The sequence below is a fragment of the Vicugna pacos genome, chromosome 13, assembly GCF_048564905.1.
Source record: "Vicugna pacos chromosome 13, VicPac4, whole genome shotgun sequence".
Taxonomy (NCBI): Eukaryota; Metazoa; Chordata; class Mammalia; order Artiodactyla; family Camelidae; genus Vicugna; species Vicugna pacos.
The window spans coordinates 29,947,493-29,960,823 of NC_132999.1; the positions used below are offsets into that span (position 1 = coordinate 29,947,493).

General features: G+C 44.7%; 1 protein-coding gene across 1 annotated transcript in view; it reads left to right on the top strand.

The window, feature by feature from the left end:
* The window catches only part of RAB3B (RAB3B, member RAS oncogene family), a 59,354-nt gene extending 48,483 nt beyond the window's left edge, over positions 1 to 10,871 (top strand). The window contains exon 5 of the mRNA XM_006200480.4: positions 6,768 to 10,871. Within this exon, the coding sequence (XP_006200542.1) occupies positions 6,768 to 6,955 (188 nt within the window). The 3' untranslated portion in view covers positions 6,956 to 10,871. The remainder of the gene's footprint in view (positions 1 to 6,767) is intronic.
* The last annotated feature ends 2,460 nt before the right edge of the window (positions 10,872 to 13,331 follow it).

Consider the following 13,331-nt stretch of genomic DNA (forward strand, 5'->3'; position numbering starts at 1 on the left):
AAGGAATGGTGGACAGATAAAAGTAACATAAGTCCACCACAAGTGCTATGAAGAAAGTCAAGAAGAGAGACCTAATTTTAGACTGGAGAGTCAAGATCTTCTGAGAAAGTAACACTTAAGCTGAGAACTAAAGGATGAGAAAAATATTAGTTAGGCAAAGACTGGAGGAGGGAGTTGTTGGGAAAGGGAGTGTTCTACATCAAGAATAGCCCTCATGTGGCTTAGAGCTTGAAACACTCATGAGATTGGAAGAAGGCCATGTCACAGAGACTAAATAACCAAGGGGAGAGTAGTATGAGATGAGGGTGGAGAGGTAGGCAGGGGCCAGGTCATACAGGATCTTGCAGGCTGTGTCAAGAATTTTGCAAGAAAAACAAAAACAAAAAGAATTTTGCAAGGATGTGATCAGATCTGGAAGAGGATGCTCAGCATTTCTCACCCTCTGCTATGCCAGCTATTAAGTTTCAGTCATCTGTTTGCCAGTGCCGTAGGGCCCTTCTCTGCTTTATGGGATTGCTCTTCAAGACTCTCTTTCTTTTAGCATTTCTCAGCTTTCTCATCCAAGACTATTGATATGGCCGGCAACTAGCATTTATTAAAGCTTTGAGTAGCAGCAGGCCTTCTACATCCTCAAAGTTCCTGGGACATGGGTGAGGCTGTAGTTTTTCTCAAAAGCTTGCCACTGTTTCTCTTCAACTTTCCATCCTCAGTCACAGTGTTATTGAGATTTCTTAGATTATAACCCAAATCAGGAGCTTAAATAATAAAGGTTTATTTTTCACTCACATTACATGCCAGCTACAAGTCAGCTGCAAGCCTGTTCCATGTGTCTTCTTACTCTGGGATCCAATTTGGGATGCCTAAACCACACAAAGGGCTCTCAAAGCTTCTCTTGGGACTTGGAATGCCCACATCAATTGGCCAAAGCAAGTTGCATGATCAAATCTGTTGCTGATGGAGAGGGAAAATATATTCTTCCCACAAGGAGGCACTGCAAGCCACTTGGCGTTTGGTGGGGTTATAAAAATCCTCTACAGGGAGAGTGCTGAATGATCTGCCACAATCACTAAACACGTGATGGATCCTGGAAATAGAGGTAAATGAATTCCCTGCCCTCAAGATGCTCATTTAACAAGGAAACAAAATAGTAGACAGAAATTTCAGTATTTTTTGGGTAGAGGGCCGTGTCAGTCCTTAGTCTGTTTGCTATCGTTCTTCACCCCTCTCCTGCTCTGTCTCTGTCTTGAACGTATCCCTTGGGGGGAGGAATAGCTCAAGTGGTAGAGCACATGCTTAGCAAGCATGAGGTCCAGGGTTCAATCCCCAGTACCTCCTCTAAGAATAATAAATCTAATTACCTCCCCCCTACCAAAAAAATAAAAAATAAAAAAACAGAACTAATTCCTTGAACGTATCCCTACCCCCAGATGTTGACCTTGGCTGACTGTGTTTCCTGGGCTCCTGTGACAGTGGCTTCTGACTGGGTTTAGCCAAGAAGAGACATTGGCAAGTGATTGAAATGGGGAAAGGGAAAAAACTCGTGTCTGTGTCTCCCCCATCTCTTGACTGGCTGCTCCAGTAGAGGCTACTCCTCTTCTCTGATGCCTACTCCCATAGTTCTAACTTCCTTTGGCCCCAGTAATAGTTTTTTTTTTTTTTTCCTGTAGATAATATCTGGGTTTCCTCACTATTCTATTTGGCCTCTTCTTTCTTCTATCACCTATATTACCAATTCCCTCTGGTTTAAATGTGAAGAATAGTTCCCATTTTCCTGTTGGAATCTGGCTGAAACAATTCTGTAAGGCGCCATGGACATCCGGGAAGAGTTACACTGTTTATTCTGAGTGGTGGAGATGGGGTGGGAAGAGAAAGGGAAGGCTCTCTGGAATCGGTGATTCCACAAGTGAGTAATGAAGATGAGTAGGATTAGGAGGAGAGAGCAACAGCATGAGCAAGGCACCAAATAAAAAGGTGTTGATATTTCTGGAGCATAGTGTGAGCCAGGAAGATGAGGCTGGGGAAGTAGACAGGCTGAGCCATGCAGGATCTTGGATGTTAAGCCAATGAGGCTGGGTGTTGCATTAATCAGACCTCTCTCAGTTCCAATGACACAAATCCAAGTCAAAATAGCTCAAGTTATAAGGACAGGTGCATAGAAGAAGCAAATGGAAGAGACAGTTCCTAGAAATGAGATGAGTAAGAGACTAAGAGCCAGGGGTGTTGGATAGATTGTTCACATGAAACCCAAAGTTTCTGAGAATGAGTGCAAGCCTCGGTGGAAAGGAAGACAGCAAATCCCTTGCCAAAATCATCAGTGACCAGAAGGGCTGGTGTTGAAGATGACACTAGATGCAGATGAGGAGGTTTCAGAGCAGGACAGAGAAAGGATTTGAACGTAAAAGTAGAGGAGAAATGTTTTGTTAGCAGTGTCAGGATGAGGAGAGGTGAACTTAGCTGTGTGTTTCTGAATAGAATTCTGAGATCAAATTCAGAAGCAGGCAGTGTGGACACAGTAGGGGGCTGTGACAGCTGTCTTTGGACAGAATAGGTAAACACGAGCATTGGAAGGTGAGAACCATCTCAGATTCAGTCAAAGTATTGAGCCCTATTACAGAGAGCAGAAATCCCATTGATCTGAAGCCAGTCTGGGGCCAGTCTGATTAATTGGTTGTCATCTTCCAGACCACACTAGAGTCTCAGTTTCTGAGATTCCTTACTAATGAACCTGAGGGAAAGGTTACCATCTGGGGCTACTAATGAAGAGTCTTCGAGGAGTCTGACAGTAATTGGGTGGAGGTGCATGTTGGCTTGTTCTGCTAGTAAGAGAGGCCATTGAGCTGGCTAGGGCCACGAGCTGGTTACCTGAGTCAGAGTTCTCATACCTTGGGTGCCTTTGAGATAACAATGACGACATCTCCCTGGCATGACATACGAGCTGAGTTCTCCATGTTTGGCCACTTCCTGTCTCTCCTCTCACCACTCTGAGCTTTCTGCTCTAATGATAACAAACTGCTATGGTCATTCCGGGATTTACCAAGGCTGTTTTTCACCTCCTTATATGTGTTCATGCTGTTCCCCTGCCTGGTGTGCTACACATGCACATGCTCACACAAACTCTCACAGCCACATGTCTTTCTCTAGCTAATATCTGCTTAGGAATCAGCTTCCCTGGCCCCCAGGCTCAGGCACCTTCTATTTGCTATGATGATCCCCTCACTCCCCACCCTTCCAGCATTTATCACTCTAATATTGTCAATGTGTCTATCTCCCACAGTAGACTAGGAGTTCCTCAAGGGTAAGAACTGTGTGTGCCCCGCATGGGGTTTATTATGCTTGTTGAGCTGAGCTCTCATGACCCCCAATGTCCACAGCCCCTCAACGACACCCTCCATGTTCATTCCCACCTCCTTTATTTATCTATTCATTCAGTTAACACCAGGCACCTACTCCTCTGGCTGATGCTGGAGCTCAGAAGAATGACATGGTCCCTGCCTGGGGAGCTCCTTGTCAGATGGACTTCCACCATTCAGGGTAACACATGCTATGGCAGAGGGAGGCATGGAGGAGGATGAAGAAGCTGTATCTAAGCTGAGTCCTGAAGAATGAGAATTTAGTTAGATGAGGTGTTTTGCTCAGTTCTGGCCTTAAAGTCGCCCATCTCCACTAACTTTTGGAATCCTCTACTCCTGTCTCCTTGCCATTCTCTCCCTCCATTGCATTATTGCACAGCCCCTGGTTTGCTCTACCTGGGTTATAGTGTGTTCTGTCACTGTTCCAACTGAGAGCGAGACAAGGAGGCATAATGGGACAGAGCCCTGGCTTATGCCCCATCCCTAAGCCTCGGTTTCCCTGTCTGTAAATTACAAATGATAACCCTTGCCTCACCCCACTCCATCCCCACCTCATAAAGTTAAAATTGTATTAAAATTGTATTTGTGAACTGTTAAGGACTATGCACATGTGTGAGACTGGCACTCTGATTACTGTGTCTTTTCTCCACAATTAGATTTGATCTTCCCTTGTCCCTGGCACTCAGTGCAAGACCTGGCACAAAGTCAGTGTTCATTAAAGACCTGGCTTACTGATTGACCCTGAATGATGAAGAAAAAGAGGCTTTCCCCAAAGGCCCTGGGGAACATTGGTGGGGCAAGGAAGCTAGGACTCAGGTGGGTTGGGAACATAAGGGAAACGGTTTGCCACATATTCCTTATGTCAATCACTTCACATGCTTTTGTGCATTTAATTCTTATTACCATACTATGAGGTAGGTAATAGTCATCCCATTCTGCAGATGAGGAAACAGAGGCTAGGAGAGATCAGCCAATTTGCCTGATGTCCCACAGCTAGTAGCTGACAGACTGCATTCAAACCTAGGCTGTCTGACTCCTGTGCCTCTTCCCACCGCCCACTTGTGCCACAGTCCATGTCCTCCACTCAGTGCCAATTCCTCAGAAGGGATTTGTGCCCCTGGCCTTAGCCTGTGTCCCCATCTTCATCCAAACTGATGGTTTATGCCTATTTACTTCTTTACCTGTTTGCCCCTTTCCCAGGCAAGCAACATAGTCCGCCCACTTCCCCAAACACTCTCACTTGTAATAAGACAGTCAAAGGCCAGAGAGTCCATTTTTATGATATTCATTAAAGAAAAGCTACATGCTGGAGGGTCTCTAAAGCCAAATGGGCTTCTATGGCCTAAGGATAATGAGCCAGCAGCCGCCTCCTTCACATGTCCTCAATAGCAGACACTTCTGCACTTTGCCTTTCTCAGATGGAGAAATGGGCCACGGGATGGGCTGTCAACCAGAGGTTGGCTGGCAGCAATTGTGAGTGCCTCCAAGCCGGGAGGGCTGGGGAAGAGGAGCCCTGTTTGTACCTGGGGGCTTTAGCCCTCTCTGTGGACAGTGGGGTAATAGGGAGAAGGGGAGTAGAGGAAAGAGACCCCTTCTTTGTGGGAGAAGATGATAAAAGAGGGAGAAGGGGATGAAGAGGAGGTGAGAGGAGCAGATGAAACAAAAAGAGCAGGAAGAAACTATCATTATAACAGGCAACTTTCTTATAGAAATGTACCCATCGCCTCGCTGAATCCTCCCAACCGTTCTCAGCAGAAAGACGCTGTTATTACTCCTATTTGACAAACAAGGAGTCTGCGACTCAGAGAAGTTAAGTGATTCAGAAAGGTGAATGACTTGCCTAGATTCAGACACTGGGGTAGTCAGATAAAAGCAAAGGAGGCCAAAGAGACTTGCAAAGGAAGAAAAAAGATATAATGGCGGCGGCGGGGAGGGGGGTGAGGAAAGTGAAAGGGAGAAAGAGGAAGAAATGGTAGGCAGGGCTGTATCCCATGGACGTGGGAGCCAGCCAAACCCAGATCTAAATGCAGTTTCCACAGCCACGTGACCTGGTATGAGTTGTGTAATCTCTTGGAACCTTCATTTTTCTCATTCATAAATTGGAGAGGATTATATTTACCCCACAAGCTGTTGTGAGGGTTAAGTAAGACAATATTTGTAAAGCTCCTAGCATAGCATCTGGCTTATAGTAGGTGCTCAATAAATAGGGAGCCCAAGAAGTATGAGGAACATACAGGAAAAAGAAGGAGCTAAAGTGAAATAAAGGGAAGAGAGACACTTTAGAGGAGAATTAAAGTTGGACTCAGAAGGAAGGTGGACAGACAAAAGAGGAGGCAGTAGGCTGGGGCAAGGACGTGATGGAGAAGTCGGCTTATGCTTCTAAGGGCTGCCACCAACCCGGCCAGGACTCCTCAGTTGGGAAGCAGCTGCTTTGTCTGAATCAGGAGGGTCTTTCTTGTCTCCTGGGACAGCCAATTTCTGTTCATTGTCACAGAAAGGATCTTTAAGGATCTCAAGGTGCAAAACACGTAAGAATGTCTCACGCTTCAGACACCGTTTTTCCCAGGCCAGTTGTTGGGTTTGTGTGGGGAGGGAGAGATCCAGGGTAATTCTTGGAAATTCAGGGAGGAGGAACCCCACTGAGTGGAGATGAGCCAGTGTGTCTGTGGGTGGAAAGAGCAAATGAAGCTTTGTTTATTCAGCAGGGATCTTGGGGTGCCTTCCAGAGCCCAGACTAGAGCTGGACAGTCTGGGGAGAGTGGGAGGTAGGGGAAAAAGGAGGGAAAGCCCTGGTCAAAAAGGTCAAAGCTTGGTCTTCTCATACCGGTGACAGCAAGTCAGTTTATTTCTCTGAGCCACAGTGTCAGGATTAGTGAAATGGAGCTGGAGCAGGTCTGCCTGGACCCTCCTTCCCCTGGGGGTGACATGAGGATCAGAAGAGATAATGGGTGTGATCCATGCTCTAGAAACTGTGAAGTGCTGTGTACACATAGTGAAGTATTCACTCTTTCAGAACACCTAATTACCGCCCCACTGCCCAGCCCTGGGTCAGGCACAGGGCTGTACACTTTACAGTGCATTATCGTATTTAATCCTTAAAATAATTCTATGAGATAGGTAAAATTATCCCAATTTATAAACCAGGGAATTGATTCATAAAGAAAATAGGTGGCTTGCCGGGGCTTATAACACTAGTCAATGATAGAGCCAGAATCTATCTGACTTAAAAACCAAAACAAAGCAAAAAAACAGTGCTGGTAATCCCTGCCCTGTACTGTCTCCTTGCAGCAGAATCCTTTGGAATTGGGCCTCCTTGCTTCACTCCGGAGCACTGGCTATATTAATCCAGAATATTCTGGCCAGGGGGCGTTGAAGGGAAGGGAAAAATCTTTACTGGAATCTCTCTTCTACCCTCAGGGTTTGACTTCTTTGAAGCCAGCGCCAAGGAGAACATCAGTGTTAGGCAGGCCTTCGAGCGCCTGGTGGATGCCATTTGTGACAAGATGTCGGATACGCTGGACACGGACCCCTCTGTGCTGGGCACCTCCAAGAACACCCGCCTCTCCGACACCCCGCCGCTGCTGCAGCAGAACTGCTCGTGCTAAGCAAGGCCCACCTCCCTGACCTCCCTTCACTGCGGCCCCACACCCACCCTGCTTCCCTGTTACTCTGCCCACCCGCAGCCGAGTTGCTGCTGCTATTTGCCTGCAGCGGAGGTGGAAGCACGGCCCCGGGGTTCTCTGCAGACGGCCCCACTTACAGACACTCAGCACTAGACTAACAGCCAGGTCACAACGTGAGTGGAGATTCGTTTTACAAAAGGAGTCTCCACTCTACCAAAGGGATTCACTACTGGCACATAGAAAGGCGAGTCTCTTTTCTGCCTTTAAAATAAAATTTCCTCCATTGACCAAAATTTGACACCCGCACACACACTTTTCAGGGCCCGGCCAACTGTTTAAAATGAGACCCACCCATATTGCTAATTCACTTAAAGAAGACCTCTCGATACCAACGTGCTTGTTTCCTGTCAGGCTCCCTAGGGGCCTTCATCTCACCACTAGTCAAGCCTTGTCTCTCGAAGCCCTCGCCTGTTACCACGGATGCCCACATTGCCTGGGGCAGTTGCTGTGGTGACAGGCCAGAGCTAATCTCCAGAGAGCTCAGAGTCTAAATGATGCTGAAGGAGCAAAGGCTGAGTCAGAAACACATTTAAAATAAAAAGATTATCCCCTGAAAAATATCAAAGATTCCTGTTGTATAAAAGAGCGAGTGAGCTCAAGGAAGACAAAGAGAAAAAAGGAGAAAAACACAGGCACGATAAAGAAACAGGTCACAAATTTCTGATTTTGCTGCTTTCCAGCTGGTTCTTAACTGTGGGAACTCCATGCCATAGGTCATCGGTTCTTAGACTCCAGGAATCTGAAAAATTTACAATTGGTGGGGTCCCAAATTTTACCACGTCTCACTAGTCAATTCCAATCTTCATATTTCTGACAAGTGGCTGTCAAGCCTCACAGCCAAATCTCTTTCTTCTAAAGCTTACCTTCTAGGCAGGGATGGGAGCTCATTTTCCACATACATCTTTGGGCAGCTCTCAAAATCAGAAAATTTTCCTTTCTTTAAGCTGAAATCTGCCTCCTGGAAATTCTTCTTCCTTTTCCCACCCCACTTGTGCCAGCTTTGCTGTCAGAGACTTCACAGTCTCTGCCCTTCTGCCCTGTGACACCTTAGATGGTTTGAGAACAGAGATCATGACCCCTGGAATCTGCCCTTTCTCTAAGTCAAATAGATTTCTAATCCCACCTGCCATTCTTCATAGGGTCTTCTCTTTCATGAACCCATCTTTCACTCACTCCTAAGTAATCCAACTGGGAAATACAATTCAAAGCAGAATAAATCTAAGGGGGCATGACCCTGAAAAAATTGGGAAATGTGAACTCAGAGGTCCCAAGCCTAACTTAGTAGAAAGTTTCTACCTTAGTTTCTACCAAAGCAAATGTGAAACCACTTCTGGTGGAAGGCACTAAACTAAACACCCAAAGAAGGCAAAAGACAAAAAGACCCTTTGATACAAGAAACAAGCTGAATGCATTAGCTCATGATTCTAGCTTGTTTGGATACAGGCACATGTTTGGTTTTTAACTGAAATAATGACATGGAGCTAGCAGTGATTCCTGGAACTCTTTCCTCCCAGCCCTGGCTCAAATCCCCAGCTTCCCCCTGCACTAACATGCTACTTCAAAAGTCAGTGGGGAAGGAAGGAGAGTCCCAGGTTTTCTCTCCATTTCAATGCAGCTCACTGTCCTAGGAAAGTGCGTCAACAATCAACAGGTCCAACGACTACATAAAGGGACCCTTCAGAGTCAGCTCTATGGAGATGTTGCCTTCTATGGTGCAGTGCGGAGGACGGAGCTTTGGGCTTGGAATCAGGAGACTCAGACTCTGCCCTTAAGTCAGTTGTGTCTATGGACCAGTTACTCCCCATGACTGAGTCTTGATTTTCCTTACAAAATGAGCGGAGCAGGTGAGGTGCAGGAGGGAGGCTATTTGGATAATCTTTTAGGTCCCTTCTGGCACTAATAACTGAGACTTTTTTTCACCCTCATCATTTCAGTTGATCTGCAAAATAAACTCAAGAAGAGGATTATCACCCCAATACCATCGTAGCGAACACAGACATCATGCTTACTCAGTACCAGGCATTGTTACCAGCACTTAACACGTATTAACTCATTTATCTTTCCAACATCTTTGTGAGGGAGGCACTATAATCATCCTCATTTAAAGACATGGAAAGGAAGGAACAAAGAGGTTCTCTAGTTTGCCTAAGATCACCTAATGAGTGGATGGTAGAGCTGGAGTTCAAACCCAGTCAGTAGGCTCCAGGGTCTGTGCTCTTCACTACATTCTGTACCACATCTCTTATGGATAAACTGATCCAAAAAGGTTAAGAGACTTGGCCAAGATCACACAACTAGTGAGTGTTAGAGTCACTATAGCATTCAATCCCAGACCATCAGCTTCCACATCCACTGGAGAAAAGACTTTAAGTCTCCAATCTGTTAATTTATCAACTATTCAGACTAATCTGAGGTGATGGGTGTCTAATGCTTCTGGGAAGGAGTTTCTGAGGCAACCAGGTGCCACGGGCCTGAGCAAAAATTTCCCAGTATTTCTCGGGCCCAAGTGCTGGCTTTCCCTGTACCTGCCTCTGTCAGGCAATTCTTATCAAAGCTCACAAGCGGTGCTTGAAGGAGCAACGTCCCTGCGTCAGCAATGGGGCATCATGGGGGTATAACTTAATTAAGTTTTCTGACCATGGAAGAATGTGGTCCCTTCCCAGGCAGTGGTTCCAGGTGTGCTTTTTACACTGTAATGTTCCATATATGTCAGGGATAATTACTATTTTTCTCAGCAGTAACACCCATCTATCTCAGTACTAGGATTTCAGACCAAGCCCCTTATGACCTCTGGATATTTTAGTACATATATCCAATAATCTTTTCTCCACTACCGAGTATTCAGGCAAAGATTGAAATTTTTACTTAAAAATTCTTTAAAACTTAAGAGCCATTTCAAGGGAATAAGCATCTTCACAACAGATGGAATCAAGAGTTAAATGTAATAGTGGGCAACAAGCAGGCTTGCTTGTTAGATGGCAATTCCCCAGTCCTGCTCTGCGACCTCATTTCTGCTGAGTGGAAGGCAGCAGCTTCCAGCTGATTGCCGTGAATGTTCATCAATCATGGTAATAGTGCAATTAGCCACCAAGGTTCAAGCTGCATAATATGTGTTAGTGGCAACTCGTCCCAGTTTTCATCCTGCTTAACAATCCAAATAAAAGACAATTTAGAAAAAAAACCTCTTGACCTCTAAAAAGGCAAAAGTAGGCCAAAAGTGCAACACAGTATTGTGGCTATTTACAGAATCTGTTTTAAATGCATGTGTGTAAATACAAAGTGATTCCTGACATTACTATCTCCTCCTTCTGTAGCATCATTAACTACTAGGAGCAGCAATGGGGTAGAGTGTACTGAATGGTCACAGATTCATTACATATTAGATCTGGAAGGGAACTTAGAGAAAATTTTTTCCAAAAGGAAGGTTGAATTCCAGGGAGAGGGAAGAAATTTCCTAAGGTCATTCTGAGAGTAGATTAGTGATGGAACCAGGACTAGGTTCTGGATCACCTCTAGGAAGCAATTCACCTATTCTGTATCTAATATGGTTCTGGCACTATTGAACACTGAGTAAATATATGTGAGAGCAAATAATCCCTGCCTACAGGTACCTACAGTCTAATGGAGGTGTGTTTCGGAAATATTATTATCCCAACTTGGCAGTCAAGGAAACATAGCCTTGAAAAAGTTAACATGCCTAAGTCGCTCACTGTATCAGTTGAACTCTCCTGTCTGACTCCTGCTCTTTCAATATTCTTCTTCAGATTGTGTGTTTGGGGTGTTGATAGTGACAGACTTCCAAGGATTGTCAGAATTAATTAAATAGCTTCATTTGGGACATTGGTTTTAAAATTGTTTTGTGACTGCAGCCTTGTAAGGGCCACAGAATGAAATGAACATCCCCCAGACCTGACCTTCCCACTTTACACTGCCTGCTCCTGCCCCAAAGCTCCTTGCTTAGGTATCAAGTTTCCAACAGTGTCTTGAGGAATGTTAATTTTTAAAATAATTTTTCATTTTTTTCCTTCTAGTTTTATTGAGATATAACTGACATACAGTGCAGCACTGTATACTTTCTTTTTGTGTGTGGGGGGTAGGTAATTAGGTTTTATTTTTTTAATGGCGATATTGGGGATTGAACCCAGGACCTCATGCTTGCTAAGCAAATACTCTACCACTGAGCTATACCCTCCTCCTTTGAGAAATGTTTATTTAAGTATGTTTACCAACTGTTTGGTATAATTAGAAGAAATTACAGCAGTGAGTGTCCTGGGATCTCACTAATTTCAGATTCCCCATCCCATACCTACACCTGATTACCTATACAGCTAGAGAATCAAGCAACAGCCTATGACTGGGAGTGCCTACAAGAGATAGGCCTTGTTAGGTAGTTTAGATAGAAATGAGCACTGGGCGGGGGGAGAGGAAGGGGAAAGAACAACCCAGAAAATGGCAGTGTGTCTGCATTCAGGAAAAGGGACTCCAGGAATTTTTACTTTCTTTGAATGAGGGCCAGTAAAAGAAGCCAGTTAAAATCAAAGCGCTGCAGCTGTGCATGGGAGGGGGACCTGGTATAACTTGACCCAATGAACCTGCCCAAAAGGGGATGGGCGTGCCAGAGCGCAGGGAACCTGAGTTGTCAATCAATCACAAAACCAGCGTATAAAAACAGGAAAAACAAAGGAATGGCACCATTTTTTCCTCTCTTGGATTGGTCCGCTCCCAATTCTTGGGAGTATAACGGAGGTAATTGTTATTTCCCTTCTCCCGGTAACAGGCCCACTGGATACAAATGTTGTTAAGTGATGTTTTTGAAGGCCTGGATCCCTTACATGAAGTTGGCAAAATTCAAATTTATTCATTCAACAAATTAGTGTCTAATATGTGCCCAGATACAATCGATGGCAAATTAGATACGATCCTTGCCTTCATGAAGCTTATAGTCTAATAGCTTGCAGTTTAGTCTAGACATTGTAAAATAATCACCCAATACAATTACAAAGTGCTCTGAAGGAACGATACATCATTCTATGAGAACACAAAACTGGGAAACCTGAATCACCTTTGTGGAGCTGTTTCAGGGGCCCGAGGGAGACTCCACTGCCCCCGAATACCTCCAGTACCCATTGACCATTGCTTTACATTTCTCAGTGAAGCTTTCATCTTGTAGTTCAGACTGCTGATGGCTGATTAAACACAAATCCTCCAAAAAGAGTAAAGGTTAGAGAAAGGGTGTCTGTACCTGTGAAACATCTTCAGATTCCTGGTTCAGAGTTACTTGTCCTCTGAGGGACACAACAAGCCATTCTAAAATGTAGTGATTTAAAGCCACAAACACTCATTATTATTCATGATTCTAGACATTGGTTGGGTAGTTTCTCTGGCCAAAGCTAGATGGTCTAGAATGGCTTCATTCACACGTCTGGGGTCCCAGCTGATGTGTCTATGGTGGGTGAAGTCTCTCTCCATACTCTTATTCTCCAGAAGGCTGCCCAGACTTGCTCACCTGGTGGTTGAAGTTTTCCAATGCAGAAGCACTTTCCAAGCTTCTGTTTGTATCACGTTTGCTAATATCTAAATGACTAACCCAAGTCAAATGGCCACACCTACTATAAAGAGTAGAGAAATAGATGCCATCTCCTGATAGGAGGAGCTGTAAAATACTGTGGCCATGTTTCAGTCCACCAAAGGAAGCAACCCTAAGTATCTGAAACCAAGTCTAGTAGATTTCCCTGGGTCCTAAAGCCTGATTCTGAAGATAATCTCAAAGAGAAGTGTCACAATGGCTTACAGCAGGGCAGTCTCATCATTTGTCTAGTTGTCCAAAGGGTCTAATCAAGACATAGCTCATGGAGTTTTGATGCTTGCTTAATAGCTTACCTGATTACTTCTTAGCTACCCTCTGAGGGATGAGTTTGGCTTCTTATTCCATAGGATTCACTGTAATAATGGTTGGGATTCCCCTTTGAAGTTCCTGGCTGGATTCAGTATATGCAGAAGAGATGGCTAAAAGGACATTTGGGTCCTCTGCTCTAGCTATACTTCCTTCCTTCAAGACCTCGTCTAGTCCATATGCTTTAGATGCCATATCTTTGGTAATAACATGTATATACAAGTGCCTACTAGACATCTCCATGTCTCAAACTTAACACAGCCGCATTGGAACTCTTGATTCTTCTACAACTTTAACTCCAGTCTTCACAGAAATCTCAGTATCATTCTTAATTCTCTGCTTTTCTTTCTCTTCGTGTTCACACCTAATCCAACAACAAGTCCTATGACTCTACTTCTAAAATCT